The sequence below is a fragment of the Lepisosteus platostomus genome, chromosome 2, assembly GCF_059453375.1.
Source record: "Lepisosteus platostomus isolate fLepPlt1 chromosome 2, fLepPlt1.hap1, whole genome shotgun sequence".
NCBI lineage: Eukaryota > Metazoa > Chordata > Actinopteri > Semionotiformes > Lepisosteidae > Lepisosteus > Lepisosteus platostomus.
Window position 1 is genome coordinate 73,440,979 of NC_142612.1, and position 27,015 is coordinate 73,467,993.

Consider the following 27,015-nt stretch of genomic DNA (forward strand, 5'->3'; position numbering starts at 1 on the left):
ACTCCTTACATCGGAAACTTGTAGGAAGCTCAGAGAAAACATCCCCTAATCCCGATAGAAACATTAAGCTACTGTTCCATTAATATTTAAAACAGACATTAGGAAGTACAATAAGCATAAACCTCCGACTCTTCATCAAAGATTGCAGCTGAGGTATTCGGTCTGCAACTCTTCTCTGGTTGGTTTGCTTGAATTAACCTACTTCTGAAAGGACTGTGCACTTTCATTAAAGTGGCAGGGGAGTCTGTGAAGCTATTTTTCTCATGGAAAGTCAGTGTCCTTTGAGAAGTAGCAGATTCAGCTTACCTCCAAAAGTATTGTGCACATGATAGACAGAAAACACCTCAATGTCAAATGGAGCACAAAAACAGCTTACAGTTTACACAAGTAGATCTGCTAACACACAGCACATCTTGGTTACAATGAGCATTAACTACTTAGTGAGAAAGTAGGATTTCAGTGCAATTGTATTTGATAATGATATATAGGTCATATTCTCTCTCCTAAACCAAAGTGTTTTTTAAAGTCAAGAATAATATACTTTTAGGACTCTCAGGGAAATATAATAAAAGTTGTATTATACCAATACAAGGCCGCAGAAAAAAGCAAATCCAACATACTGACAAAGCAGTGCTTACTGTGTTTCACTACATCATGCATTTCCATAAATGACTGGATGTTTTTCCCCTGAAAAAAAACTACAGATGGGATACAGTCAGGAAATCCATATTTCTTTTTATTCACAAGCCACACATACAGCAAAATAAAATAAAATGCTCCTTTCAAATACTTGTTTAAACCACAGTTTGGGTTATGGATCTAGATTTCTCATTCATGTAATTATAATGCAAAAATTATAAGAGTGATATCGGAACTGCAAACATGAAGGCTTACTTTATCTTTATATTAAAAACAAGAACAAAAAATAATTGTGATGGGATGTCCTAAACTGTTCATTTAACTATTTACTCCTTCTCTGCTCTGCAGTCCACCTGCTTACTAGCAGGTGCTGGGCAATGCACATGAATTTCAATGACTTAATGCTGTTTAAAAGATGGATTCACTACTCTGGCACAAGCACTTTGGGATTTTGGACTGAGTTAGCTATCAAGAGGAATTCCAAATTCAAATTTAAACCCATGACGGGTGCATAAGCTCTTGGCACTTGAGGCACGCTGCTGATGTAAGAGTAATATCCATCTGTATTTGGCTCAAAACACGAACAGAAGGCAGATTATCTATTACTGACAACGCGTTTAATTTAGTATTGTGTACAGATAAAATTACACATCCATGTTTGTGACTCCGGAGCAAACCTTTTCAGAGAAGCAAAAAACAACAAACAATAGCCGTGCGTTAATCAGGAGTCTTGCCAGCAAAATGTAATAATCCCTATTCCACAAAGACTTAGTTCCTGAAGCAATTGCTGAATGTGACTGAAGCAAAGTACTGAGTGGTTATCCGATGACTGTGAAATGGATTTTGTCCGTATTTGTCTGCATTTCCACACAGCTACATTTTGCAGACTAAAGCAGTTTTTCATTAAAAAAGGAGGCTAGCGGCTAAAACACTGCAGAATGTACACAAACTCGGGACACAACAACAAACTAAAAACCAACGAAGTTCTGAAGTAAAGGAATACAACAAAAACTTTGTCTAAAAGATGGAAATATTTTTGAAGACTACTGCAAATTACCACACTACTACTAGTACAATGATAAATTCACACCATTCTCCTTGAATTATCTGAACAAGCAATCAGTTATTCATCAGCTATTAAAAACTAATACTTAATACTTCATTCTACAAATAAATGAAGCAGTACTCTACAATCTGGAGCACTGAGCATCACTGAGAAAGTATTTCCTCCTTTAGTGATTGATCCAAACAGATGTCCGGCCAATTTGTACATATTTGACATAAGTCATTGAAAGGGTATTTGAATGAATGTGCAATGTATGCAGGACAGTCTGTCGCAAAGTATTTCATACCAGGAGTTTTGTGACCCCTGACAGTGAGCGTACTTAAACCCATATACAGATACAAAACGCTAAAGAAGAGCCAGAGGTTCTGCTGTTTGTACCGATGCTACAAAATTATCAGTAACCCACGGAAGGATGCAACATTATCCATTACAAATCTAATTACCATGAGGAAAAATGCTTATTTTTCACTCCATAAACTTCTCTCCCTGTCTGTGTGTCTCGTGGAGAGCAAGCTGGGGTATGCAAAAACATGAATTCCTAATGCAATAAAGAAATTGTATATGGCTAATAAAGTGATCTTATCTCATCTTATAAAACAGATGCATACTGTAACAGTACTTGCATAATTTGTTGGGTGGAAGACCATTAGTAGTGTCATCATAATCACACTGCAAGTACAACAAATTGGACATGCAATTTAACTATTTGCTTTGGCTTAAGATTTTATTTCAATAGGATAATGTACTCAAAGCTACATGCCTTCTTACACTGGGTTAAATAAATGTTTACAGCTTCAGCATTATAGAATGTAGCTCAAGAAACCTGAGAATGCTGAGCCCTTGAGCTTGCAAATTATTAGTTCACGGGATTCTCAATGGTGTATTTTTGAGAGCTGTCAAATTCTTCAGGCAAAGAATTTTCTCACTGGCAATACAGTGGGGACAAAAAAACGTTAAATATTCTCTGCAGCAACCTTAGTTTTCAGCATTGCTGTTGATAGAGGGGATAAAGCAGAAGTGACAAAGTAAGGTTACTGTTCATTAGGCAATGTGCTCTCACAGGCCCTATTAAGTTATGAAAATAAATCTCAGAGGAACAGTTCTCCACTACCCATCCACCCAAACTTTCAGCTTATCTGTCCAAAAGCAAAGTATCAATGTCATTTAATGTGTTGCAGCTCAAGATGAACGGCATCCACCATACGCGTGTAGGGCTCAAGACTGCACTGCTGACATATGTGGTTAGCGATCATACACTTGTGCCATCATTCAGCATTCATTCCAATCTCCTCTTAGCTTAACTGAGGTGGTACAAACATGTCTACCACCTTCTAAATTACATTTAGTTTCACATGAGGCTGTTGCCTTGTTTGGGTCAAGTCTCGCTGAAAAAACTGAGAAATGTTAAAAAAATAAATATAGCCAAAAAAAGGCAGTCCATTAGTCACAGTATGAAAAAAAACTTAATGGGCCATCAGTGCTCATGGAAAACCAGAATTATTGGCCACAGGGACCCAATTTAGCAGGACTCCTCTTACAGAGGAGTCAGATTAATTGTCACATTAAAGCAGAGCTATAAGAGCACTGCTTAACCCCCAAAAGTACCAACCTTTTGAAGCCACTGTGCAAGACTAGTGGTAAATTTAAACCTGTATTTTTTAGCTCATCTACTCTGTTGCTGTTGTATAGAGAAAAACAAGGAAAGAAACGTATTAACTACTACCACAATTATATTTCAGACACAGTATATTTCTTCATGAGACCCTTTCAGAGCAGTTAAACATTGGGTACACCAGTCAGTGTTTACTGAAAACATTTGTCTCCCTGGGAAGTCATCAAACCCTTATCTGAGAGGCCTCCAATTAGCACCAAGCATCCTTCATTTTTCTTCAGCTCGAGAGCCCGGCTTATTGTTTCTGACATGGTCACAATCCAACAAAAATAAGGGCAGCAGAAAGCTTCTAGCTGCATCCATCTGCACACACCCCCACAGATATCAATACACATAAGCAGTCTCTACACCGGACATGAATTTGGTGTAGTCTGACTGTAATACCGTTTGTGTGACCTCTAAAATAGAAATCAGCACGCAGGTGAAATCTGATGAAACGCATAGAACAATGAAAAAAAAAATCTAAGATTGTAGTGCCCTTCCTGTGGTCTTTTCTGATGAGACAGGATGGGGATGCACTCGAAAAACTGTCTCGGTTAAAGCAGCTGCAAGTCGACCCTTCATACATTATTCATGGCTCAGACAGGCTTGGAGGACCAAAAACCTCTTGCTGGCTCTAGGGTACGCCATCCAGCCAACTGTGTAAATAAGACAGATTTCAGGTTACTGGACGACATATGTTTCAGCAGAACCTTAGCAAATGCATGCTTCTTCTCCCTAGAGATAATTGCACACGGACATCGACCATGCACTCCGATGGCCACAGCTAGGTCATGCAGGAAGACTCAGGCCTCAAGTAAAGGTCACCAGAAGAAAAAAAAAATCAGACGGAGGAAGAAGCTGATGACTTTTTTTTTCCCCCCGTTACAAGTACGTTTTTCTTCAAGGATAAACAATCAACTCCGAAGGCCATTTGTTTTGAGTTTAAAATATTATAATTCAAGTCATTGGTTTGGGTACATTAAAAATAAATTAAAATTACATTAAAAGCAGGAGCATTCCAAATGTATTACTAATGTTCATAAATGAATTGGACATGGATCGGTTACACACACACTAAAAAAAGAAACTGAAGTATATATTTTAATTATTGCAGAATGCCTTTAAAAATGAAACTGAACATTCATTTTGTTATTGTACTTGCAGCTGCCATTTTCTATTTGGTAGGCTTTATTTTTCACTATTTATGTTTAATCATTAAATATGATGTGTTGCTCAATGTTAAGTCATTCCTAAATTCTGTTTTTCCCTGAAGAAGAAGAAATTGAAAGAAGCAATGAAACAAGATTGCTCCTTAAAATGCTGTGTTTTGATTACTACATTTCAGCTCAGAAGGCTTGTCGGAGAACCAGCAGAAAAGTGCCTTTTTAGGGGGTTCGTCAAAGCTCATGTGTATTTCTAAAACAAGATGTAATTGTTGATGCGCAGCAAACTGTGTAACAGTTTACACACAAAAGCTCAAATCACTTAAATAGAGTCTGAGCATTAAAAGAAACTTCACTATTCATGTTTTCAGAAAAATAAAGAATGTGGGGTTTTGATTAATTGATCATTCATCACTGACTGTTATATACTCAAGTGATTAAACCTCCTCATTACTGAGAGATGATTGGGCACAGGTGATGAGGTGATTTAATTATGTGATGATTTAAGAATGTGAAGCCTGGTGGAAAAACAAGAGAAAAAAAACACAAAAGTATGAATAAGCCCCACCTATCAAGAGAACAATTCCTTCATGTCATTAGTATGCTGGAAGCTGGACTAAATCGGAACACTGTCGCTATCCATCTGAGATGTTCATAACCAGCAGTCTCTAACCTGGCAAGATAATATAGCCAAACAGTCGATCAATGACCATGATGTAGGAGAACACAAGTCATAGCTTAATATAATTGATGAGGAGAGTGATGACCTGTAGTAACTAGTCCTAGGCCAGAACTGCACTTGTAGTGTTTAATGGCAACCTTACTGCACAGTACTATGCAGATCACATCTTTTGACCTCATTTGCGGCTTTAAGGTTAATATTCCTGCAGGACAACTCACACTTCTTCTGTAACAGCAGCTTCCTAGAAACATGTAGATGCCCTACATACTAGACATGGGCCCCATGAATAAAATGAACCATCTTTCAGTTACCAGCACATGACTGTGTGCCCTGCATTTCTTTAAATAGTTCAAAATGACCCAACGACAAAATTTACCTACCAGGTCATGTAAGTTCCACATGGGAATCAACAGTCTGTGCCCAACACCCAACTGTGAAGATTAACATTACCTGATGCCTTAAAAGCAGAATATTCCAGCTCAAATCTGCACACGTACCTCTGGTATGAGAGAACGGTTTTCCACCAAGACGTTTCATTTTCTGCAAGATGCTATAAATGTTTTGTTGTTAGAAACAACTTCAGCATGCAAATGCTGCAAAGACATTACATAAGCTACAAAACCTCACAGCTCAGACACTGAACTGAACGGAACTGAAAGAACAGTGAAGCAGCTTATCATTTCTCGACAAGTCCCTTTCATCTCGCAAATTGAGTTTTAACCATGGGTTAAAATGTAAGGAGCCAATATACAACTTGCATGTAGTTTAATTTAAAGTATTATTTAGTCATTTGCCCAGAGCATTTGTTAATTACAAGATAAAAGGAACGAATTACTTGAAACAGTGATGTTTTGTCTTTTGTGCGCTACAATCTGGGAAGCCCTAGATAATTCTGTGTATAGTATGACTCTATTAGCATGTTCATCTTCCCTCTGAGGAGCATGAAGTCATCTTATTTCTTTTTCTGGAGACAACCACTTCCCTCTTAGATTAGGGAAGAGAATTTTAAAACGTATGAGTTTAAGGTACATTAACTATTAAAGGTGAAAACTGCAAATTTTGGACAAAACAGTACTACAAACTCCTCAGGGTCTGACCAGCCAAGGAATTTCTATGGGAAATGTTCATAGTGAGAAATAAGAGATTACAGATGAAGAGGCCATTTGGCCCATTCTGTTCATTTTGTTACTCTTAGTATCCCATAAGATTTTAAGTACAAGGTGTCAACCATATCAGAGACCCCCCAGTTTAGCTTTTCTTTATCTGCATGATAAAATGTTAATGTTGTTTAAAACGGAGCTCTTTTAAATGGCACTTCTGCAAATGCACTGAGATGTGTATTGTTGTATAGCATAACCAATACTGACAGTTTCCAAGGAGCTGCACAAAGTGCTGATCATGGTCATTCTGATAAACATTAGTGTGATACTTTTCAGACTGGCTCACACTCAAGTAGGCAGAACAGAATGTATAATTTTATAATGCTGCTAACAGGATATAGTTCTCTATTTAGAAGTGTGATCGTTTTTTTCCCCACCAGACATTGAAAAGTGTGGTATAAAAGTTAGGAATAACCAAGAAACTAAAATCAATAACATACATATGAATAGAGGTAAAAAAACAGAACAGTGGGCACCACACTACTGGGAATTAATCAAAAATTTAATTTTTGAAAACAGTTTTTATTTTAACCATCCAACTCATTCTGAGCCCTCCCCTCATTCTTCCATGCACCAAAGGTCACAGAGTCACTTCATCACATTTAAAGAGGTTCTTAAGCTACATTAAAATTACAAACAAAAAATAAAACAGAGGGCACACACACACTGACAGTGTGTGTAAAATGAAAGTACATCAGCAAGAAAGAAATGGTAATACTAAAAGACTCATGACAGGACTGCTCCCTGATTGATACCTACAACTAATTACCTTTTGCTTTGATTCAGCACCACCTCCCCATGTTGCTCATTTTAATAAAGCATAACTGCCTTTTCATTTGGAAAACACAATTGACAACACTGCTCTTCTAAATATCTGTAGGTTTTTTTTTTAATACAAAACATTTCAGACTGACAAGTATTACATATGAAGATTTTCTGCAGGTATATGATGCTTTCAAGATACTAAACATTAGTCTTTTGAAGGACAGCTATGTCAAAAAAGATTAGTGTACTTGAAAACCACTTGAAAATATATATTCTTTAAATCTCATCTTTCATATGTTACAGGCACCCTACAGCGAGTGTTCACTTGCAAACAAAATGTTAAGTTAATATACCAATCATAGGAAGCATTTGTTTAGCACTGTTCTTATCATACATCTCATTGCTTCACCCACTCGGAAAGGAGCTTACAAAAGAAAGTGATTTCACAACACATTTAAAAATGGACAAAGGTGAAAGAAAAAAGTGCAAAGGGCCTATCATTATCGAATACTAAATGACTGTCGAGAAAGTGCCAATTAAGGTTTTCTATCTGATACCAGAAAACTGAGGAATGTCCCAAGCACAAAATCAATACAGCAGAGAAAATAACTGGCGCCATAGAGTAAAATGATATGCATGGAATATTAATGACTCGTAACTTTCAATGCATTCCTCCCACAAGTTTCTCTGCAATCCTGAGCAGAGCTCTCTGGAAACAAAAAGAAAACAGTTTCCACAGAGCACCATCATTTTTTCAGCCATACACAGTAGGGCTTACACTCTCTAAACTCTGCATAACCCCTTGAAAACTACTCCCTAATGACCTGGAAATATTTCTCACAAGAAGGGGGTGGGATCCTTCAAAGTCCAGTCATTAGGAATGAAGTGGAGGAGATGAGATCACTCGACCAACAACTGTATAGTTTTTGTCAGCGCCCTCTTCGAAGGCTTCAAAAGCAACTAAGCTGAACTCTATACATACCTTTTTAAAAACTGTAAATGTAATTAACAGAAAAATCAAGTATATTAATTATGAACCAATTTACACCATTTTTTACAAACTGAAGAAAACCATACAAGATGAGTCAAAAGACAATGTGCATTATAAATTATACTTTGGCTTAGTATAATAGTTATAGTAGCAGTTGATACATAGTTGTATTCTAATGGAATTTACTATACTTATGTTATACTTTATTTTAACCATTTGGAAGTGACTCTGAAGCAAATAGTAGCTATTTATCTAGAAAACCTGCATCTTCCATTATTTTGTACTTGGCTAAAGCTTTGCAGTAGGTTCATGACCTGTAGTTGCTATGATTTTCAAAAAAATGGGGGGAAGAAACAAGGATTGCACAATCAGCTGCTTGTTTTTTTTTTTGTTTTTTGATTTATGTAACAAATTCCCAAAAATGTACTAGTTGGGAATTGATCTAGTTTCAGAAATACCAGGATGATGATGCAGCACCAGAGCCAGAAAAAGCAATTGGGAAGTGCCACATGTCTGACAGACATGAACCCCCCAGGCTGGACTTCTACCCAAACAGGACCACATGGCTGGAATTACAGCCACACTAGACTGAGTCTCTTTTATGTAACAGTGGTGCTGAGATGCCTGCCAGTCAGCTACAGTGACCTTCTGCCTTCCTTTGATCACACCAAGGGGGGAAAAAAAAGAGGCAAGAGATCACCATTTATGTACTGAATAGAACACTTTCCATTAACTTAATTGCAACCAATGACAGAGCCCTTCAACGCACAAACAGGCAAAGGCAGCTATGATTACTGCATTGATAAAACTTCAACTGCCACTTAAATGAGTACACAAAGTAAAAAAAAATTGAATTAAAACACCATCCTTTGAAACAGTAAGGGTTAGAGATGTTTACCAACACTAACACAAAAGGTAACAAAAACAGGAATTTTCATTTTGGTTTGAATTTTAAAATAACTGGAAACATAACAGCTCTCACAATAGTAACTTAGGTTCATGGGTGTCTTATACCAAAGCAGCAATGAAAAAAAGCATGAAAGTGCCCCCTTTTAGCAACGGCAAAACTGCCCTATTATACAGCTGGATATTTCTCAGGAGCAATTTGGGAGAAGTACCTCACTCCAGGATACAACTGACAGCAGTCTCATCTGAGATTTGAACCCACAGCCTGTAGGTTTCCAGTCCAGAAACCAAACCACTGCTCCCCAGTCCTGTCCCTACTAATAGTGTTTCCTTCAAATTGAAAAAGTCCCACTGTACCTCATGTGATACTCCTGCTTACAATTAACCTTCCTGGTTAATACAGTGTCGGGGCTTGAGTTAATGGGCAAGTCAACCGCTTCAAATGCTGTTAACAGCATACACTTTTCAGTCAACAAACAGTCAATTTCTCCAACTCTGTGTAGATGTATACATTTCTTACAACAAAAGAAAGAGGTCTAAACTCCTTAAGCCCTCACCATTCTGAAGCTTTTCATTAACACCGAACACCCAATTGTATACTTTATGCACATACATAATACATTTAACAAGGCTTGGGTACAGAATAAAAGCAAGTTAAAAAATTCATTTTCTTTTTCGATTTTTAATATTAAGCTACCATTTCATAACATCTTAAATCGTCAGCTCAACCCCACACCCCTGTATATGTCGTTAAGATCAGAGCAAGTAAATCGGATAAATATTGGAGAACAGACATGATCGTTTGATTTTTTATTCTTATTAAATATCGTATTTGAATGTTGTTATAGTTATGAACACTAGCACTGTACATTGTAAATAGAGAAATATTAACGGGGAAAAGGCTAATATACTAGCGATCAAACTGCATGGTGAGGTGTAAAGCAACATATTTGGGTTTGCCTGTGTGGTCATTTAATGATGTGGATTGGAGAGCAGCAATCAGCTCCATTATTCTGTCTACTGACACAATCTACTGTGTATAGGCGAAGCTGCAGACGGACAGATCCTCAGACACTTCCAACAGGAATATTACAAACCGGCAACTTGCTGGTTTAAATTCGCCACCATTGTGAAGGAAAGCAACCTGAGTGCCAATGGCTTCTTTTCTGTGGTTCTTGTTTGGATGTGGGTGCTAGTCAGAACTGACAGCAGCCAACAGGTTTTCACCACATTCAGACTAAACTATTTCAGGTGTAGCACGGTAAAGGACGGTAAGAAAAACAAACTTTCCCATTCTGTATGAACTTTGAGCTCAAATCTGCTACGCATGAAAAAGATAGCATTAGCTCACTTCACTGCCACATTAAAGGAATGTATTGAATTTATGTACAGTAAAGGAATATTGAATCTGGTTGCACCACCAAAAAAGTACTTTCTTTGAATGCTACTTTGTATTTTATAACTTTTCTCCAACATGGTTCTTCAAAAGTGATGAATTAAGTGTTTAAAACCCTTCATCAACTCAATACTTTAAACATCAAATGCAGAAAGGCAAATTAAAAGTTATGGTCTACAAAGCAAAGCCATTACATTAACTTTTGACCTCCAACACCTGCCTTTCGTGATGCCAACAACAACAGCAAAATAATCAGGCTTTTTGTGCTCTATTTGTGGAATGTATGTGATTCCTATACATTCACATCCTGTGTAGAATCTGAATGTTTTATTAATGAAATAAGACAAAAACAAACAGAGGCCTATCAACAAGGCCAAGACCTAAGGCATCTGCACAGGGCTGGAAGGTAAACTGTACAACAGATTTAACACCAGGCTCGCCGTCAGTCTTTAAGGGGTGTGTGGCTTTCAATGACTATCATGATTATTAAGAATATTGTTTATATCACAAAAACAATTGATCAAGAAGAAAAATTTTTACACATGTACAATAATGAATTTGTTTTGGAATATGTACTTATTTTGTACTTCCTTCTTAATTACTGTTTATGAAATTATTTCACTACCTTATGTTAGGTTTTAATGCCTTTGAGTCTTTCACCCACCTAGAAACACTTTCAAAATTCCCACAAGAAAATATCATGCTTATCATTAAAAAAAAAATCACCACCTTTGGCCAGAGATATGGTATTGCAGTGCTGCATTTGTATTTAGAAACAGATTCCTCCCCCCCAATACTTCACAAAATTCCACTGACTGGTTATACTATGCCAAAATCATGTTAATTTCACCACTGCCCTTTTGTAATAATGTTTAAGAGACTATTTAAACCTAAATCTCTGCCGCAGAATTGCAGCCGTTAGTCGAAGCCTCTTCTGCAGTTCATTGTCAAAAGAAGCAAAATAGGTCAACTTCAATCCGCAGGTCTGTCATGATTTTTATCTCTGGCAAAGTCCTATAATTTAATCAAGATGAGGTTTTGATTGCATTAACAGTTCATCACTTCAGATTCTAGTGCCTATTTCTAACAATTAATGGGATTAAGAGGACATCAGCTAACAGCACAAGGATAGAACACAATAACTCTATCCAGCTCCTATCAGTGCAGGACTGCACTGTACCAATGACTCCACCATTTAACACAACCAATAAGCATTGCTTCCTGCATTTTTAATCAATGGGCTGGTTTCAATGTTCGCAAACCAGATTTACTAGATTTTAAAACTGTTCCTTTCAAGTTGTTCTTGCCAGGCTGTCTTTGTACGACATCATTAAACTTACTCCTCTGCCTAAAGAACAGCAGCCTCCTTATGCGGTAACCAAAAAAAACAAAAAAATAAAAATCTGTCCAATTGCTTTCAGCAACCAATCAAATTTCTCACAGATTTGAGATTTATGTGGAATGGCTTTAAAATTCATTGGCTGCAGGAAGTCAGGAGAAGGGCAGCAAAGTCATTAAACTCGCGTCTCGCAAGACAAACGACACCTGGCAAAGTATAACGTTTCACAGCAGTTGCTGCAAATCATATTCGTAATGCGAGCGCTCATTCTTGGAATCTGCACGAAGTGCATCTTTGTTGTACCGTCAGAGTCCAAGCCATAAAGTGATATATAATGAGGCAGGCCACCTGTAAGGAGGGAACTCATTTGCGGCTGGAGCATCATAAAAAATAAAAGAGGAATTAATGCAATGTCTATGTTTACAGCAGGAACTTGGGATGGCACAAGTAACCTAATGGCCTCAAATGCAGTAGTAGTGTATTCAAAGAGCTTCAATGATCTAAACTATATCCCATAATATTAATTAAATGTGCTGCACACGCAACACTACATTTTTCAATAATTCATCATTAACAAGATACATTATACATAAGCTGGTTCATCAATTCATTTTTTATGTCATATATGCTGCAGAATTGTGTCATTTACATTGTCTAGAAAACACAAGGCATCTATAAACCCTTAATTGGAGTGAACAACATGTAGCTAGCCATTCAGACAGAATAATGCTTAGCCTATCAGGAGAGCAACATTATACCTCTGTAACTGCATATCATTTCCTGCACTGGACACTTGCATTTTAGACTGTGTTGGTACAAAAGGTTTACATTTTTCCCCATACTGGATAGAGGGAGACAAACAAATGCACTATTGAGAGACACAAACATACAAAGGCTCCATTGTGAGTGCATTAAGGAAGCCAAGCAGACACTTTTGCAGACAGTACACTGATAAGTGTCCTAGCATAACACTTACATTTTAATCTAGTGACCCAGATAATTATATAGGACTATTTGCCCAAGGTAGCAGGTCGTAATCCTTGGTTTTCTTTATGAATCCGAAAAGACACTGTAACAAATAAGCTTTCGTTGTTTCTATTTTTCCCATGATCTTCTTTGGAATAAATTGGTACATGTGCCATACTGTATTTAAAAACTAATTAGCAGGTTCAATTACAAGTTAGATGAGCTTTAACAGTTAAAAAGCTCATTAGCTAATTCAATCACCAATAAACTAGTCATACTCCTGCCTAGCATGAACGTAGATTATGTTACCAGAAGCGCAACAAAAATAGCTGGTATTCAACTGAAAAGATACACTGAATATTACATATTTAATTATAAGGGCTGCACTCCATTAAAGCCACCCAACCAATTTGTTTTTATTTTGTTGACAGCCATTTAATTACATGGGTTTTAAATATCACAGCATGGTAACAAGCAAGGGTAGTGTATTATTGCCAAACCTACCCTCCAAGCTAAATTCTGAATACGTCTAACACATTGGGAGTTTTATTCGGGCAAGTTCAATGTTATGCCCATGTACAATGGCATCCTTTTTTACAATCGTACATAATAGTTATTTACCAGAGCTTTCTACCCATCTCAGGAATTTCAAGAGCACTAGACTTTTTGATGTTTAGTTCCTTTGCCTTACACAGAAAGCTCAGGAAACCTTCCAGATTCTGAGATTCTTGGCACAGGGTTGTGAACATTTTGTTCATTTCCATCCACAGTTGTCTCATGTTTTGTTTTGTGTAATATGTTCGGGAGATGGAAAGTGAAAAAAACAAACGATGAGATACCCTTTGGTTTCAACAAACCTCGGGTCTTTGATTGCCCATCTGTTTCCCTGTTGTTGAGCAAACCTGATTTGATTTTATTTTTTTTAAGAGATCACTGGGAAAAAAGACCAACTGAAAAAATGCCATGTTTAATAAACAAAAAACATATGTTAGAACGAACGGAACGTCAACTCCCAAATTCTTTCTTCCTTCCAATTTATCCCCGATCGAACAATAGAAGTTTTTGTGGCACCACTCGATTGACCGAATGCAAAGAGAAGGAGTTGGCGAGACTGGGCCTAGATTCTACACTTTGCCAAGTTTCTAATCAGGGCAAACAGTAGGGACCGACATTCAGCCTCGTCTGTTCTGCTCCCAGAACAATATGGCTACAAAGATGCAAAGGATCATAACTTGCAACATGTATGTAATATATATATTTGACTGAACATCCTGTAAATCTGAGAACAGTGGTTAGCAATGTGTCTCGCAGCACTGGGGCCCTGGGTTCAATTCCGGGCTTGGAGTGGTATCTGTGTGGAGTTTGTATGCTCTCCTCGTCTTTGCATGGGTTCCCTCCCCCAGTCCCACACGTGTGCGTGTCGTGATGGACAGGCTTCCCGGTCAGGGTGCACCCTGGCTCCCCCACAACCCCGTACGGGATGACGCAATTTGAAAATTGGTGGATGGATGGATAAATCCTGGAATCTCCTTCTCATACAAAACACCATACATTAATAATAAATGATTAGCCATAATCTTGGGGACAAACTCTGAGATTGGGAGATTAGACCTGTATCACTGATTGACTAGGATTTGCTATCAGGTTGCTACTGTATTTCTGAAATACTGCAATTACTGATAAGAGAAAGTTAAGCAATACGATAAAAGCACAATAGGTTTTCTGTACTGTAATTTTGTTCATGCAAATGAAGACAATGGTGACCAAATGTCTGATGAGCACTTGAAATTAGTGATTTACTGAACCAGTTAATATGCATATCCAGAATAATGACTTGGAATCAATTATACATCCTAACAATGTGCAATATATCTCACTTTAAACCATTCCTCAATTAAAAGATCTTTCATTCAATGTCCACACACCTTGTCCTGCATCACAAGATGAATTACTGCATTTCTCATTGTTATTCTTTCCATGCACAGCCATCATCCCCGACTCATGATTTGTTTTTTCCTCAGAAAACTCACTTTTCAAAGTGGTTCATTCATATTTCTTATATGCTAACAAGAAAGCAAAGGGTTTGGGAAAATGCAAGTTTGTTTTCATTCAGAAAAAGCTTGATTTAACTTAAAACTTTTGGAAGAGGCATAATGTTCAAAACTCACATTTACCTCCTTTTTACGGATCCTGTCCACGAGCAAGTAATAATAGCACGTTTCGATGGTGTAACTGGTAGAATAAGCTGACAACATAAAATGAGACTTCAATCAAAGTCCTATGTTAAGAATTTGCAGAGAATTATAAAGGATGATCAGTTCACATTTGAAAATTTTCTGCCAACAACTTTTCATCTGTAGCTTTACTAAAATGTTTGATATTAAGTAAGCTTGAGTTCCCCAATACAAAAGATTAATGCTCGTCACTGGCAGTACATGCACAGACTTCTGTGTACTGTACTGTTATCAAATGAGATGGGAATTAGCATTCAAAAGTTTTTCAGGAGCTGATGGGACTATTAAAACCCTACTTTCACGCTCCATTAAAGCAGGTCTTAAAAAAATGTATGTAAGGTCCTTCAAAGTGGCATTTCATCTGCAAACCTAAAGTGCTTTTATTAAACCAAAATCACAATTTTTTCTGTTGCAGTTTAACAAGGTCTTGGCTGGAAACTCAGGTTTTGCAGACTGTAAATTCCTCATCCTGTTATGAGCCATCACCCTGTCAGTCACATGTAATTTTCACTACTTTTCCCTCTCATTTACTTCGGTTTTATAGATGTCTGTTGAAAATTACAGTGCTGTATAATAGCTCTGTACTCCATCTGTTAAGTTGACTAGACATTACCCTGGAAGAAATTTGGTTATTTTCTAATATAGGCACACAGATTCACTTCAAACATTTAGCAAGATTTATTTTTTGAAAAATATGATGTTGTGAAGTATACATACATGACACAGAATTTGTTCCTTGTGGTATATTTAGAACAAAAGGTTTCCTTAAACATGTAAAAGTATCAGTTTCTTCCCATTTTTAACGGAAGACTCACTAACAATGAGTTAATTCCTTTGTGAAAACAATAGCCAGTTGCCTTTAGAATGGTTTGAGGGTAAACTGTAAAAAAAAAAAAGTTAATTCCAGGAAGTAAGAGCGCTTACCATTTCTATTTTAATCATAATCACAAGCCTCATGCAAAGCAGAAAGGACTGTGTCAATCAAAGAGACGAGTCAGCCCGATTGGAATTCTGCCTACAGTATGGTTTCCAAGAGCATTTGAAACATTGTTGGTTTTAAGCACCACTGTGTACCACCCCAGTTAAAAGGAATAGTCAAATGCTATTTTGTAATCCAAATTTAAACATCCTGACTGTGAAGAGATTAAAAGGCCAATGCTCTATAGTAGCCCAAGGTTAATAACTGCTTTGTGCATCAGATGTTAGAAGTGGGCAATTCTATAAAGTCTATATAAATGCACAGGTACAAAATATTCTACCCTCATCTCCTGCATGATTGATCCACTTCTAGAATATTTTGTCATGCCTATCGCAGCAGGCACATCTTTTCCCCAGGTTTCATAGAGATTCTACGCTTCAAATAAACTTTCATCACATAACGGGAAGATTATCCATTATGAGGGTGGACGAGTCAAGATTTCCAGAAGTCTACTGCAGTCTTGCCTTCTCTCAGGGAAGCTTTCAGATATGAAACCACCTTCCTGCAAAGGCTTGCCTCATCCTGTATTAAGGTTCGACTACAGGCATAACACAATAACCAATGCAAACAATACAGAAGCCACCACCTACACACTCCCCGTGCAAAAGCATTACCCCCCCCAAAAAAACAACAAAAATAAACTTACGATCAAGGCCATTGATGTATCGCATTGTGATCTCGCAGTGCCCCCACACTGCGCTGACGATGGGATGGAGTTTTTTCCCCTTGAGTCCTCTAAAGGCCACTCCCAGATATTGCCCATCCACTATAAAACTCAGTGTCCCCTCATCCATGTCCAGCACCACCAACAGAGAATCAGGCAGCACAAAAGATTCATCCGGTTCCAAAAACACAGGGTAGGTCTCCCCTGGCTGGTTCTTGCTATTGTGGTACAGTTTGTTGCGCCCCAGGTCCCAGCCCCACGACTCACAGTTGCTGCCCACGAGGGAGGTGTACCCCACAGAGTGCAGGGGGGCCTCCGCAGTCGCCACCCCCACCACAGCATGAGTCCCCCTCTGCCTGGTGGGCCAGTGGATCTGCCAAACGTGCAAGCCCCTAGTGTAGCCCACACGCCCCCGAACGCAGTCCGTGCTCTGCGCGACAGGGTGCCTGTGGAAGGTCAGCTTATCGTCCTCCTTGACGAAGATGTTAAGCGAGCGGTCTTCGTTGTTCCAGGCGTGTTTCAGCTGGACGTCCAAGGTCGCAGATGGCATGTCCAGCAGCATGTCAAGGCGGGCTGGCTTGCAAAAGTCAGGACCCCTTAGCTCCCGTTTGACCGGTCGGTACGCGGGCTCCCTCACATCGACAGACTTTATGCTCCCTGAGATTTTCTGACCCATCGCTCGACCGCAGAGCTGAAGGAGGATAGGGGGTGAGGGGGTGGGGGAGCACTGGTTGTTTTGGGGGTGGGGAGTGGGGGTCCCTTTTCCACTTTTCCCCACCGTTACCTCATGAAAGCAGCTCACAAGGCGCCAAACAAGCTGGCTGGCTGTGCTTCAGATCCCCTATCCAAGGCACACTCCACCTTCAAATGGGCTGCACCCCTGTAAAAGAAAGTGTCTGTTAATCACGTACATGAATCAAAAGCAATCAGACTGAGCCACTCATTTTTCATGCAATAGAAGTTTCAAAACAGGCTCTGATAAAAGTGTTCTTATTGAACTGTATATCACACTATCCTTTGAGTCAAGAAAGCGCATAAATGACCAACAATAAGCGGCATCCAAACTGTACACACAAACTTCCTCTGACTCATTATAGGATGCAGACTGTCTCAATGTCCACACATCCTCCTCAAGTGCAGTCAGGAACAGGTCACGTTAAGGACAGGCACACTAAACATTCCAGCAGCAATGAAACGGCATTTTCATACAATAAACGGGAAACCCATGTTGCAGAAGTTCTGTTTCAGGATAGGATTCTGCCGAAACCATGGTCATGCATCTGCCTTAGTTTTGAGACAGTGGGAGAGCTTGCTTTTTTTTGGCAATGTATTTTTTTTATAAGGGCGTTTAAAGAAAGAAGGACAATTCTGTAAAACTGCATTTTGTGGAAATTTTAACCGCTCTTATAACAAGGATAAAAAGTATTTCCGTAAAGTTTTAAAAACATCAATAGCTGCAGCTTTTGATTCCGGGATGACAATTGACAAAAGTAAAATTAAACAAACTGTAAAATGCAGACAAAGTACATGAGAGGTCTTTGCTTAAATCTTCTCTACAGTGATTGATAAGTAAAGCAAAGACTAATAAGCACTACTGTGAGATGCTACTGGACATTATAGAATAATTAACAAATAGATATTACAACCACAGTTAAACACTTTATTGTGCCTATGAGTTGTAAGTTGATAACATAAAGGATTTAAAGTGGGAAAGACCACTACAAATAGATCTGAATTTACATTGCTCACAGTCACATCTTAGGAATTGCAAAATCAAATTTCATAAGTTGATAAGACAGCTGCTTATTATAGAGGGAACATGCTCCCTCTGCAAATAACCCCAGGGTTAGAGGTGTAGTATAGGATATAGTCAGGATTATGGTTTTGACATACAATTAGTCTTCAGTAGAGTTACTACATTTATGGTCTATTAATAAATTAATATATCCCATTTGTAAAGCTTAACGTGTTAATCAAAACATTCTCATTGTCATATTTTCAATAGCTGTTTTTATTCATATAAATAACTGAGCAGTGCTGTGGTTTTGTAAATTATTTTCCCCCAACTGACAATAACCTGTTTTCACTGCAGACATTTCAGGGTATGCTTTTCAGATATTTACATCAACTCTCCTGCTTTAAGAGACATGGGGACATGAATAAAACCCATCAAGATTTTTTAGTGCAATTAGTTAATGCATTGCTTTAAAACTTTTTTGGATTTAAAAGTTGTTTCTTCTTAACCTTGAAGTCGAAGAAAAAATGCAGTGATCTCACTTCTTAACACATCACTGAACACCCTTAGAGATTTCAGTCAAATGCTCACAGTAGGGGAATCAGTGCCATGCTGAAAAACCATGCTCTCTCAGCACATCAGTGAGTATTCTCAATCACTGGGCTTCTTACAGAATAGCTATGGCCAATGATGACAATCTTTGAGCTGAGAGGAATGTTTCATATCTTTTTCACAGTGTCTTTAAACAGAAAGCCAAATGTATTCTCAAAAACACTCCTCCCTTGTAGTTTGCTTTTTATTTAATCCATTCATGACTACAAATAGAGAAATCTATTCTTTCGGCTCTGCAGCAATTTTTAAATAAATTCTTAAAATAAGCAACGGCTTTGCTTCACAATGTTTGTTAGGAAACTTTAGTTTGTTCTACAGCAGCTGTCTGAGCAAAGAAAAGCAAACAGCACCAACAAGAAAGGTTTCATATTTCCACTATTGCTACAGGGCAACTAAAGGGCATTGGAAGCTACAGATAACCCGTCAACCCCAACTGGAACAATAATACTAATGGAATGATGAGAGGAGGAGGCATGTGATTGCAAGATTAACAATGTCAGTCTCCTGTGCACCCGTAGTGTCCATCGCCTGCTGGGAAAAGACTGCTAGAATCTCAGGGGATACCCATGTACTCATTGAAAACGAGAAGACAGGCACAGAAATAACAGGACAATACTGCAGTGATACTGACTCGCATTCAATTTTAGAAATAGACACACAGTGGGTATAGAAAGTCACCACTCCCTTTCAAAATGTTCACCTTTTGTGGCCCTTAAGCCCAAAAAAATAAAATAAAAACAGACCTTATCCAGTTGTATTCACAAATTGTACCTTGCAACATCCAAGTGGAAAAAAAGAACACAAAATGTCCTAAAAAAAAGTACTACTTGGTATAAGTACCTTCTACTTGAATTATAGCCTTGAGTCTGTTTGGATACATCTTAAAAACTTTGCACACCTAGAGGGAGGAATATTTGCCCATTTCTCCATGCAGAATTGTTCAAGCTCAGTCAAACTGTGTGGTGACTATTAATGGACTGCCCTCTTTCAAGTTATTCCAAAGATTTGATGGGATTTAGGTCTGAGCTCTGACTAGACCACTCAAGGACATTCACCTTCCTGTCCTTCAGCCACTGTACAGTTGCTTTGGCAGTGTGCTTTGGGTCATTGTCATGTTGAAAAGTGAACCATCTTTCCATTTTAAGCTTCCTGACTGAGGGCTGCAGGTTTTCTTCAAGAATTTGCCTGTATTTTACACCATCCATCTTCCCTTCTATCCTGACAGGTGCCCCAGTCCCAGCTGAAGAGAAACACCCCTACAACAGGATGCTGCCACCACTGTGCTTTACTGTAGGAATGGTGTACTTTGGATGGTAAGACACATTGGGTTTTTACCAAACGTACCGTTTGCATTCCGGCCAAAAAGTTCAATTTTGGTCTCACCTGTCCACAGCACCTTTTGCCCCTTGGCCACAGAATCAATAACATGCTTTTTAACAAAAACTAGATTTGATGTGGCTTTTTTCTTGCCACCCTCAAGTACAGGCCAGATTTGTAGAGCGCTTGCAATATTGTCACATACACACAATGACCAGTCTTTGCCATAAAGGCCTGTAGCTCGTTCAAAGTTGCCATCAGCCTCTTGATAGCCTCTCTGACCAGTCTCCCTCTTGCTTGGTCATCCAGGGACAGCCTGATTTTGGCAAGGTCTGGGTGGTGCCATACACCTTCGACTTCTTCATGATGGTGATGGTGAAGACAAATTCCAAACACGAGAAATCTTGACTGTGATCCATGGGGTACTTAAAGCCTTTGAAATCTTTTTATACCCATCTCCTGACTTGTGCCTTTCCACAACTATCTCAAAGTTTTTTTGAAAGCACCTTTCCACCCATAGTGGACTCTTTGCTTTGAAATGCACTTCCAAGCAGTGGAATCCTCTAGAGACTGCTGCTTTTATTCAACTAATCAAAATCAACACAATTGATCACAGGTGGGAGCTAATTAGTTTGTTGTGTGATCTGTAAGGTGATTGGTTATACAGTTCCTGAACAAGTTTACAAATGCAATTTTGTAAGGGGGTGTTCACTTATCCAAATAAGGTATTTTACTGTTGTAATATTAATCCACTTTCAGAATTTCATTTTCACTTGGCTAATGTGGGTTACTGAAAATAAAAACAGAACAAGCCTAATTTAATGCGTCTCTGTGGCTAAAGATCTGCGCCTGTGGCTGGAAGGTTGCTGGTTCAAATCCCGCAGCCAGCAGAGGAATCGTACTCTGTTGGGCCCCTGAGCAAGGCCCTTCACCCCAGCTGCTCCAGGGGCACCGTATAAATGGCTGACCCTGTGCTCTGACCCCAAGCTTCTCTCCTTATCTGTGTGTCTCATGGAGTGCAAGTTGGGGTATGCGAAAAGACAAATTCCAAACACAAGAAATTATATATTGGCCAATAAATTGATCTTATAAAAGGTACAAACTTTGAAAGGGGGTGGTGACTTTCTATACCCACTTAAGTGACAAAAGAACACTACTAAGGTAGCAGGAGCATGAGACATGGCTCATGTCCTCCTAGACTCATGCACTGTACAAAGCAGGGTTAATGAAAAGGTACAGTAAACCAGCAGCACTAGGGAAGCAACTGACAAGGAGCCACCTAATCCTAGGACTCAGTTCTTCCACAGTTGAACACTTCACCGGAATATAAGCTTTTCTAATGGGGAACTATAGCTTTTCAAGTGCCCCCGAAATAATAAAATATTTCATTGCCACTTAAACTTCATTGAAAATCTCTCCCTTCTAGACTTATTTTTTACAAAAACATTTTTTCTACATGAATAGACAAGGCGTGTATAATCAAAACAAATCGCTCTATGTAATCTGCTCTGTTACACTTTCAATGAAGCTGTATAGAGAACTCTACAGATTCTGTGGCTGCACACTAACACACCTCAACCAAAGGGAAATAGCACATTATTTTCTGTTGGCTTTTGATAATAGAAATACATGTTTGCCACCTGTGGCTTTTTCCAGCTACATACTGGCAGACATCAGTGATAGTACCCAGGTCTCTTCAAGGTCTAACGATACAGTGAACATTAATAGTGCCACTTCTACATCCAACATCTGTCATCATTTACCCACAGATTCTCTAAAATTACTTAAATGTATCCACTATGTTTTACACAATAGGTTTTTACCACTTTTCTGATAGAAGAAAGCCTACACATTGTCCATATACATACATACATATTTCATGCTACAAGATAATAAATTTACTGTTTTGGGGAGTATAAGTGCTGTAAGTCAATCATCGTACTAGTTGTTTTTATGCGAAAAAAAAGCATTGCATTTCAGTTAGGGTAAACTCAAAAATCTAGAGAGACAATTCTATAGTTTGTACAAAGGCCTGGCAAGATTATTCTGGAGTTTGTAAGATTATAGTAACCCTGTATTGCTCAGGCACAATTTTTTCATTAACACTTTACCTCTTTGAGGTACACTATACCTCAAAAGAAGTAGTCAAAAAATGAAGAGCTAGTCAAATTCATTTTTTAACAATGATTCTGATTTGCACTCCAGGGAGTATGGAAATAACTTCAACTTTTACAAATAAACCTCCCTGGGCTTTTCAACAACACTGACCTCACATTGACATAAATTGTTACTCAGAATTGCTCTTTTCCAATGAATAGCAGACATAATAAAAGGCTTAAGAGAACATTAGCACCCGTTGTCTGGTGGGCTTTTTATTAAGGTGATCTGTGAGGGATGCAGTAGTTGCTAATGAATTTCTTCTGGAAAACAATAGAAATGGCATTCAATTAATTTACATAACGGATATACAAAGGCTAGCCCACACTGGCTAATTGTCAGGTCTTAATGAATGACATTTCTTTTCGGGCTTTCAGCTTTTGTTCACAATAATCATGAGATTTGCCTAGGAGTACATACTGTAACAACTTTCATGATGGGTTTTAACAACTAAGTATGCAGGGGTTATCTGAAAAGGAACAGGAAATCAAAATCCCTTTGGGGACACAAAAGTACTACAAAAGTACACAAATACCAGTAGATTTTTCACTAGACAATTTCTCATCCACTCGGGGGAGATAAGGTCACCTTCGAAACCACGGCTTACTTCCTTTAAAGTTAACTAGTTGCTTTTTATGAAATCGTAAAAGATTAAACAAAAATAAGAGAGCTTTGGCATAATCACTGAAATTCGACTTTCATTATCACAGCTACTGCATCACACACACACACAGCTACAGATAACTTTCATGTGGATGAAATAATGGTCATGTGAGATTTTACTGTGCTGAGACGTACAAGAATTTGAGGCAGTCTTGGAGGCCAAAACAAATACATAAACACATGGAGAAATATGTAGTCCCCTCAGGCTGGTGGTCCTGTGGAACAGCCAGGAAACAGCCAGTACGCAGAAGGCAAAGTATGTTCCAGTATAAAGTGCATTTTCAGAACTGCCTCAAAAAAACCTCACTCCTCAGGTTTCCCCCAAGATGGAAGGTAAAAGGATCTTCCAACATCTGTAATATTGAGTTTCCCATTAAATCAGACACTAAAAGCTTTTGATATTTTGAAGTTCTGGGATGATTACAGGAAAGGACAAAAAAAACAGCAGCAGCAATATATATACAGCCAATCATACAGAAGGAACAAGTAATAGGTTTATTCCATGCTGAAAAAAAGAAGAGAACACAACGTTTCGGCCATGGAGCCTTCTGCTCCATGGCCATAACGTTGCGTTCTCTTTCTTCTTTTTTTCAGCATGGAGTAAAACCTATTACTTGTTCCTTTGCAGCCTACACATGCTGACACAGCTACCCACCTGAACCAATCATACAGAGTTTCATAAACTGTTATTAAAAAACTGCAATATAAAACAAAAGCAGAACCCTATAGGGCTATAAGCTGTCAAAAAAGAAAGAAGCAACAATACAATGAAGAGCAGGATTCACTGCTGCAACAGGACTACTGCATAGCCCTGCATTAATCCCTCTCTAGTGTAATACACAATTAACTAGAAGTGAAAATAGTCTGTGGCACTTTTTCTTCTGGCACAATCACCCAGACATATTCTTACGGTGCACCGCTTGCGACAATGTGCCAATTACAGTGCTCTCCCAGGAAAAAAGAAAAAAAACTACTAGTTTCATTCCTATATTGATTCTCAGCTATAACCTGTCTAAGACATCCATACGTGCTGCAGGAGGGAGGTTTTTCCCTGCTTTGAAGCCGTGTCCTGACCTTGTTTGACTTCTCCCATTGTGCAGGTTAATCCTGCCCCTGTTTGCCAATGGATTTCGAAGACACTTTGTTAGAATGTTTCCTTACTAGCTCACTGTTGTTTACAGCCATCTGCTGTGTCCTTTGCACTATTTCTTCCATTATCACAAGCATGGGAGCTACTACATCAAAGCCACCGTGATAGACTGTTACTTTTAAAGGCAAATTAACAGAAGTTATCAAGCACTGTGAAGAATGCTTCCCAACAGCAGTTACCATCTGTTGTTTACAGGCTTGTGCCCTTTTCTAATTTCTGTCTGCCATAACTTTTATTAAAACAGGTTTGGTATTCTAGCCTCATTCGTCTGGTCAATAAAGTATGTCATTTTTAAAAATAGCTGTACATGTAAGGAATCTGCATCCCCCCCTCTTACAAATACAATCCAATTTTTCCAGAAACAATACAACCTTACAAATAAAGAAGCCTTCTTTTAAAGTAAAATCAATTATTCATTAAATATAATCAGTTCAAAATAACTAAAGCAATGTGTTCCCCTAAATTGTCTGAGTTCTACAGTAGAATGACTATTAGAACTTATCAACAGAAGTAGACAAAGTGACAAAGCTGAGTGCATATTTTAAACAGATATCTTATCATAAACGGGCAAATTAAAACCAACAAATATTTAAATTCTTAAACAACACTGTCGAGCATGGAGCACATACTGATAGGGTCTGATAACGGCTTAACCCTTTTCAGATTTTTTATGGACTTTTGAGCAGTTTCTTCATTAATTTATGTCATTCCGGTTTGTGTTGTGAAGTGATTACCTATTTTCCAGGCACGGAATGATCTTACATTCAGTCTCCTGACATTTGATATTTTTTGAACGAATGACCTAACCTGGGGGTCAAGCCCTAATGATTGACAAAAGAAAACACTGGACATTTTGAATAACAAAATGATTGCCAAGTCAGGTTTGTAAGATTTCATTCATAGTTTGAATGAAATCCAACAATGGATGCTTGCCGGTTGCATTGAGCTAAAGCCGATTTTAAAAAGACAAGCTTAAAGGGTAGATTTACAGACAGCAATTTGAAAGTCTAAAGGCTATTATGTGTAAACAAAAATAATAAATTAAAACGTTCTTAATCACACGTCCCCTTTGCCTTTAACTTGTATTGTAGGGTGACCCTTGGGTCTATTATGTTAAAATGAAGCGTTTTAGAAGAAGTTGTACGGTGTAAAACTGTGAAACGAGTATTCTCTTCTGTTCTCTTCAGACGAAACATACCATTCGCAATCGCAAACAAAATGAACTCTAAGGCAGCTTTAAGCATGGCATAGTAAGGTTAAAAACTGAGACAGCTATTTAGTGCACTAATATATACGGAATCTGAAATAATGAAATAAAATGTCTTACCATTAGCCCTCACATCAAGGCTGTTCCAGCATTAAGTACACAAAAAGTAACACCCACACGTAAGGTGCGTAAGAGTAAATGTATATGGTATCCGTAATTGTTTAGGATTTTTTATATATAAAGCTTATATGCTACAACTGCTGTCCACAGACAGAAAACTTCCGAGAATTCAGTGCGTCCAATATCGTCCTTAGTACCATTTGAGGTTTAAGAAGAAAAAAAACAAGACACCAGATTGTTGGGTTTAGGTAGTCTTCTCAATTACTTTAAAAAAGTCCAGAAGCTGCGGGAATAACACATCTGTGCGGCACAGTCGGTCCCCCGAACGGTCAAAGCATAAACACAAACACTCTCTTCTGGGCTCGCTTTGTGGGACACAAGCTGATTATGGGAGAAGGCTGCCAGACTCAGCGCAGCTAGGGAACTGTTCAGCAAATTAGTCTCAAATAATTACCCCGTCTTCCACCTCAGCACGGAAAAAAAACAGCATGAAGAAAAAAAAAAGCGAAAACCTAATAATGTACCTTGAGGATTCCCCTTGGATTGCTGGCTTTTGCTGTGGTGTCTGAGGAGCGGAGTTAGTTTGTTTCCTCCTCCGTTTCTCTCAGCAGTTCCAGTGCGAAAAGCCTGTGAGGGGAGCGAAAGCACTTCCCCATGATGAAAGCTGATCCTGCTGATCTCATCACGGAGGGCTAGTAATGCAGAGGCCAGGGAATTAGGAACAGATGGTGACGCCCCTTCCCCCCCTCCTCGCAAACACAGATCAACCGCTCAGCAGACTACAAAAAGATAATATATCGCCCTCTCTCCCTCTTTCCCCATGCAAATGGCTCGTCTTTTTCAACAACCTCTTTTGTACTGGAGTGAACTAGTACAAAAACACCTTTTCCCTTTTCTTTAACTAGCAACATCCCGCTACCCTTCTCCCTTATATTATCCTTTGAGATCCTAGCTACTGTATGTACAGACTGGTTTGTATATGGGTTATTATTGTACTATTGCGTAATTTTAGTTATATATATATATCCAACAATTGCGTGAAACCAAAAAACAAATTCAAGAGAGATAAAGGATAGTTTTCTCCCCCTTTCTAACGAAAACATTGTAAAGGGAAGACACGAATTCGGCAAAGAAGTAAAGTTTGTATATTTATATAAAAGGCAAGCCAATGAGATGTGTTTAGCCTAACTCCTTTCAGGATTAGTTTAAGAAACCCACTTGATTGCGTGCGATATTTGCAACATGTTGTTTTCAGAAGGATTAAAAAAAGATTATCTTGAAAAATTATTACCCCAGTGGGGGTAATAGTACTCACCACTCGTATCCGTTCATCCCGTTTGCTAACAGAAGCGACTACAAGACCTTTACTTGATTTGTTTGCATTGACATTCGTGTAATATTTTGAAAACTACTTTATAAAACAAACAGCACAGTTGAAACTTTGTTTTTC

The 27,015-nt window shown here is 38.4% G+C and overlaps 1 protein-coding gene across 2 annotated transcripts in view; it reads right to left on the bottom strand.

The window, feature by feature from the left end:
* LOC148677079 (SPRY domain-containing SOCS box protein 4-like) overlaps nucleotides 1-26,304 on the bottom strand; it is a 44,409-nt gene extending 18,105 nt beyond the window's left edge. Inside the window, exons 1-2 of one of the 2 annotated variants that reach the window (XM_088617620.1) lie at nucleotides 26,090-26,304; nucleotides 16,587-17,484 (exon numbers count right to left, since the gene is read on the bottom strand). In XM_088617620.1, coding sequence (XP_088473746.1) covers nucleotides 16,587-17,280 — 694 coding nt within the window. In that variant the 5' untranslated portion in view covers nucleotides 17,281-17,484; nucleotides 26,090-26,304. Of the gene's footprint in view, nucleotides 1-16,586; nucleotides 17,485-25,565 lie in introns of both variants that reach the window. The other variant, XM_088617628.1, reaches the window with a different exon arrangement.
* Between the last annotated feature and the right edge of the window lie 711 nt (nucleotides 26,305-27,015).